The sequence below is a fragment of the Hyposmocoma kahamanoa genome, unplaced genomic scaffold (assembly GCF_003589595.1).
Source record: "Hyposmocoma kahamanoa isolate Upper Pololo Valley unplaced genomic scaffold, ASM358959v1 89998, whole genome shotgun sequence".
Classification (NCBI taxonomy): domain Eukaryota; kingdom Metazoa; phylum Arthropoda; class Insecta; order Lepidoptera; family Cosmopterigidae; genus Hyposmocoma; species Hyposmocoma kahamanoa.
The window spans coordinates 36,203-42,343 of record NW_020654571.1 but is presented as its reverse complement, the minus strand read 5'-3'; the positions used below and the strand labels follow the sequence as shown (position 1 = coordinate 42,343).

The following is a 6,141-nucleotide window of genomic DNA, read 5'->3' as shown; positions in this document are numbered from 1 at the left end:
CAAGTTACGACGTTTTGATATTAAATTGAAATTTCTATCAATGTGCTGCCATCGAGCGGTTAATTGCTGAAAGACGACGAATTGAAGTTATTTTTTTCGACGATATTATTGCAGGGGCATAAGCTTTACTTTCGTATCTTGTAACAAAAAAATATTGTGATAAACAGAAAATTGAAAATTTATTAAAATAAGACTTTTTGATGATATGAAATACCGCCACGGGTAATATTTTTGGTGCGGCTATCATTTTGCACTCCAAAACAGCACAATAAAGCATTTTTCAAGGATTTTAGAAAATGTTGCACGAAAGAATTACACAAAACCATAACATACAAAGCGAAAATGGTGGACTGAGCTTAAATAGGTCTTTCGAGACCTATAGTTGGCACGCGTCAGACCGTTAACTAACCACTTCTACTGTATTTATTGTTCTGTGAGTAAAACTACGTGTAACGACGGCCGATTATATCTGCTCGGTTGCGACACCGCCATCGGCAGTCGGCGGATTCAAATCACTGTCTCTGCCGACAAACGTCCGTCCACACTAATCAATTATAGTCGTAGCAATGTTTGGTACGAATTAAAGATAATTTGTGACATACCTACCCCGCGTAGTACTAATTTCATAGATTACATACATATATTAGCAAGAAAATAGGAATCGCGGTAATTGGGCAGCAAGCGTAATGGGCGATAATCGTCATAGATACTGTCATTTATGTGAGCGCCCCGCAACAAAAGACATTCCTTTGTACCTGTGGAATTTCTGTTAATAATACCAAACACAAAGGAAGTGCTGGGTACGTACAATTCAACCGTGTCTCGGGTCAATAACATATTCCAAACTCAAAAGGTAACAACAATAAACAGAGATCTTTATATGACAATTTATATGCAACAGTGGGAGGTCATTCAAACAAGCGCAAGCATAACTGGTCACAACCAGTCACCCTTCGACTTTGATTCGCATTCGATGTACGCACGTATAGACACCACAGTCACAATCAAGGATATAACATTAAAAAGCGGCGGCAACACATAGTCAACCTAAAGGACTAGTATTGGCAGCGGCAGTACTGACCCGGCGCCTCTCCGTCGTAAGAGAAGTTGGGCACGAGCAGCGTCTGCGCGTCGACGACGACGACGGGGTCGGAGGCCACGCCGTGCACGCCGCGCAGCGCGCCCACGCGCGCCGGCCGCGGGAACTCCACCTCGCGGTTCCACTGGACGTCGCCGAAGTTCACCTGCACAACATTTCTTTCACACTTACGAGGAGGCGATATTCGTCGTCTTATATCTACTGCAACGAATTGTTCAATCTCTACGGCTCTTAGTGTTTTATTGCAACACAAAAGACTTTCATGTTCTTGTTCTTAGAAATGAAACTTCTTTCGAATCTAAATTTAAATAGCGTACATTTGTTTTTCAAACAAACCAACCCTTCGGGCTTCTGCGGGGCCCGCGGCCGCGGCTTACTGTCTTCTTGTTCTTATTGTAACGTGTATTGAAACAGCGTTATTTACGAGTGACGTCACTACCCTGGTTTGTCATGTCGACGACGACATGGCAAACCAGATTCAATAGCGTTAACTTAGGACGAACCATTGGCGTTTCGCTGCATCGGTATGCAAATGAAACATTGTCCTTTTACGTGAAAGTAAACCTAGAATATTTTACTCTCTGCCGAAGGTGATCACAGCCGCTACAATCTTCATACAACAGAAACTATAAAATGGAGAAATGCTTCTTGCAGAAAATGATCACCAAACATTTGCAAATGACACTAGAAGCAAAAATTAACTTTCTTTTACTAGTAAACTTGTAAGTATAGCCGTCAAGTAATCCTTTGCTGAACAGAACAATGTCAGATGCTTGAAAATAGAGATTGTTTAGGTACAATGTTGCGTGTACACGGGAACAATTGTTCCCGTCCTACTATTAATGTTTGATCCTCACGGAGAACTCGTCGCACCACACGGAGAACCAGCGATAGTCGCGCAGCGTCGTGCCCTCGGGCAGCGACAGCGTCAGCGCCTCCCCGCGGTAGCGGCGCAGCGGGCCCGTGCCGCCGCGCTCGTCGCGCAGCCGCGCCGCGCCCGCGCCGCCCGCGGGGGTCTTCGATGTGCCCACGTAGAAGAATGCCGCTGCAACAAAGATACGCTATTAACGGACTGTTGCTGCTGGATGCTAACACTGATGTGTGTAGACCAAGTTAAGAGTCATAGGCACTAGACCGCGTCTGGGTAACGTCAGAACTGATCTGCAAAAATGCCTTGGAAACACACAATATATGATATATCGTGTTCGCCAATCACAGATGGTTGAGCATGGTGGCGCTGCAAGGGGTAACGCCAATCTGATAAGGAATAAAGACGACGTATCTAACATAAAAATGAAGTAGTACTAGGAGGCAGCGTCGCGAAAGAAAGAAAATAGTGCTCATATTAAACTGGGCCGCCCCCTGCCCCGCCCCGCGCCCAAGGCCATGGTGATACATTCGCTGTGGAGTCGGCGATAATGTTGGGCGAAAGTGATCATGGAAGTAGCCGGTTGTTGACGCAATAATTAGAATTATGCATATATAAGCACGGTTTTCTACCAATCGTTAAGAGAAATTATAATACTTTGCGATGTAGGTAACGCGTAAATAAAGAACCTAAGCTTCAAGCGCGTTCTCACTACAATGTAATAGTTGACTAACAATACATTGATTAAAATAAAATTAATCATTCTGTGATTGCCTAAATTTTTCCTATTTTTTGCTTTGCAGTTCTATTTCGTAAATCCGTCTGTGTCGTTTTAGGGCGTGGCTACTGGGGGTTTTCGCGATGGTTATCTCCAGTTCAGGAATAACTTTACATCTGTATGAGGTGCAGATTAAGGTGAAATATTCAATATCGATCGCTAATACATCCTAGCTTATCAAACAATCTAACAAATACTCCGTGATGACCACGACCTCTCGTTTTCGTTTCAAATTTTGCACAGAGGGTATAAATCCATTACGCTTTGGGTAGTTTAAAATGACCACGCCTTTCTGTTGCACACATACATAAGCAACCATTACAAGCTAGTTTAATTCAGATAAACTGTGAGCTAACTGTGGCTGAAGTGATGAGGCAACCGTTACAGCGGCACACATGTGCAGTCAATGTGCACGCACCGCCAACGCGACGTAGTTGTCTACACGGGCGCGCGAGGGTAACAGACCAGCACCGATTAAACAGTATCTCACGAAATAATCTCAAATTGTACAAGTGTGTGACGGTGTGACCTCCTTACACCGTCATCTCACCTCTTTGTACCGCCTCTCTCCGCTTGTATCCTATCATTTTTTTTATTTTACATGTATTTAAATTTTAAATTTGAATTGTTCCATCTTCCTTCACTTTCTCATTTTGTTTTCGTACCACGGTCACTCCCAGCTCGACCGCCACAACAGTCGGAGCTGTTAATAAGCTAATCATGTGTAATAATTTATAAGTCTACAGCCTTCATGTATCTATTTCTGTAATTCAGTTTCTTGGCCCATTTAGGGGTAAGTGCCTTAATAATAAAGTGTAGGGAGTGTTTTATACTGTTATACCTGTTTTTTTACATTTACCTTTATATTGTTACAGCCTTTCTTTAAACTTTACTTCTTTAATAAATTTTGTGGACCGGAAGTTTCCCATTTCATTGCCGTGAACCTGTTCACGGCTAGTTAGGGTTACAACCCTTTCAAGTGATTATGAAAATGGAATATGAGGACATTAAATATTAGTAAATATATTTATATGTCATATTTTCGGTCTTCTATAATAAAAAATATTCAATTAGGCTCTTTTAAGCAAACAAGAGTTCAGCTCAAATTTCTAAACGAATCACTGCCAGCACTTTAACCTATCCCGATAAGGACATCTGCCAATAAATGTGCAACTAGCCTACATCATCGAGGATCCTACAATATAAACACTGTCGCCGGATTACAAGACGGAAGTACCAGGGGGTCAGACTCCAGTAACAGTGACTTGCATGTTTTGCCTTTTATACAAACAAGGGGCTCACAAAGCATACCTGACCCTGTGACGACCTTTAACCCACATTCCACTGACAGCAGCGGGCATATTTTATTTGTATATAACGTATACGCAACACTTCTGCGGAGGACTTGATTTTTATCTTCTTAATGAGTTTCGAGATCTGTTTCATGTAAATGAAGACCTGAAATCAGATCAACAATAGACAACAATAAAAAAAGTTCTGAAATTCTTTGATAGTTATGCAATTATAATTTTGACATACTTTATATTCAGTTTTTATTGAAAGCGTCAAATTGTTAAAAAGAGCATTCGGCACGAATGTTCGCTCGCGAAGTCGCGTCTTGCAAGCGTCATGCGCCTTGTGTTACTGCCACACTGCACCGTGACCGTCCAACACGATGCGGATATTCAGGCCACAGCCCGGAACACAACTTTGCTGAGAAGGACAACGACAACCAACATAATTAATCCATGCACGAAGGAGACTCGCTTCCGTTCCCGTTTTTACGGGCAGCTGCGAACGACAGGACAAGACAGTAATCCGTTGCTCCCCACCCGCGAATTACCATTCATTTCCCACTGCAGCGCGGCTGCTGACCCGGCGGAAAGTAAACACATTGATTTACAAACGTTCTCTACTTGTGTATAGGTCCGCAACCAGATCAACAATAATCTCGATAACACTTATAATCATGGCCACCCGTTTCCTGACTTGTCGGCGTGGTAGCGGTGCGGTATTGGTACGCTCGATTTACGCAGCATCTAAAGCTTACCGAGCGCCCAAATTTGAAAAATGTGCGTTTCCTGATTGGCGCGGTTTGGACAGAGCGGGAAGGGATCGTTTCGGGTTACCACGCCTCGCTCAGTCCGCTCAACATTTAGCACGCACGCCCGCGCACACATAAATACGCAATAAACATGATGGTGGACAGAGACATCCATGTCAATTTGGTGCTGTACAATTATAGACCAGCAGAATATTCAGAGATAAAAAGAACACGCCAAAATGTCTTCACCACTAGAGGACGACATTGTCTCGCGACGTTACAAGGAGCAGGTACTGCAGAATTTTGTACCGAGAATATACGACACGCGCGTAGATGAAGGCGTTACAGTATCGTGTTGGTACCGAGCATGCTGATGTCGCGCCGCTGCCGCACCGGCAAGTCAGAAAATGGCCTAATACTGTGCACCGAAATGCCAATTCTTGAGACATATTGAGTAAAATTTCCACAAACCTGTATGCAATTTAAGTATTTTCTGAAGCAATTAACTTTTAACTTGCGTGAACGCAACGCTTTTATACGGAAGTATTAAAATGGAACTTGCTTATCCAGCAAGTTTTAAAAGCAAGCTAGTTTTAAATACTCTCTACGCGGAAATTGCTCCCGCGAGAACTTGTATACAAAAGGCAACTAACTACCTGCCTTCAGTGCGTGGAGTTAACAGCGCTCTGCGAACATTCTTGTATAACACGAACTAAGGAATATTGCAGTTTTCTGTATGTGTCACTGTTTTACACAAACGACACTGCGGCAGGGCTTGTTTCCATAATTATACGTAATTGCAGGGACGACAGAGCAACAAGCTGGTCGGAGCACAAATGCAAACAAGCGTTTCCATTTTCCCTAAGCGCGGAATGAAAAGACAACCGTAGCCCGCATGTCTTATCGCTTTTCAGAAAATGGACCATACAACCTTAGGGATAAAAACTCGGTTAATTGTCGGGTCGAGAATGTCGCCAGTGTTGTTAGATACAAAGACTCCGAACAAAACACAATTGGGTCTCTCTGCAGCGGCGGCGCTGGGCAGTGAGTTTCTTTCAATGGCCGCTAAGTAATTAAAGTAATTGTTAGCTTGTGCTCTTTGCGTTATTGCGTTACTGAATAGCATAAAACCATTTTATTTGGTTTGATTTTCAATGTAAAGGAACTATTACACTTTCATTTGCTGATAGAAATTACACCTCAGAGTTATGTGCATTTACAAACCTTACCAAATGTCTTGGATCTATGATTTGCTTTCAAAATTGTTATTACAGGCAAGTTTATTATATAGGAAATGAAACTGTTTTTCCGGATTTTTTTTTTTTTTTTTTTTTTTTTTTTTTTTTTTTTTT

The 6,141-nt window shown here is 42.5% G+C and overlaps 1 protein-coding gene across 1 annotated transcript in view; it reads right to left on the bottom strand.

Moving 5' to 3' along the window:
* Positions 1-1,081: 1,081 nt before the first annotated feature.
* Positions 1,082-6,141, bottom strand: part of LOC113236221 (protein Skeletor, isoforms B/C-like) — a gene marked incomplete at its 3' end in the record, with an annotated part of 23,776 nt that continues 18,716 nt past the window's right edge. The window contains exons 3-4 of the mRNA XM_026472228.1: positions 1,957-2,144; positions 1,082-1,244 (exon numbers count right to left, since the gene is read on the bottom strand). Of these exons, the coding sequence (XP_026328013.1) occupies positions 1,082-1,244; positions 1,957-2,144 (351 nt within the window). The remainder of the gene's footprint in view (positions 1,245-1,956; positions 2,145-6,141) is intronic.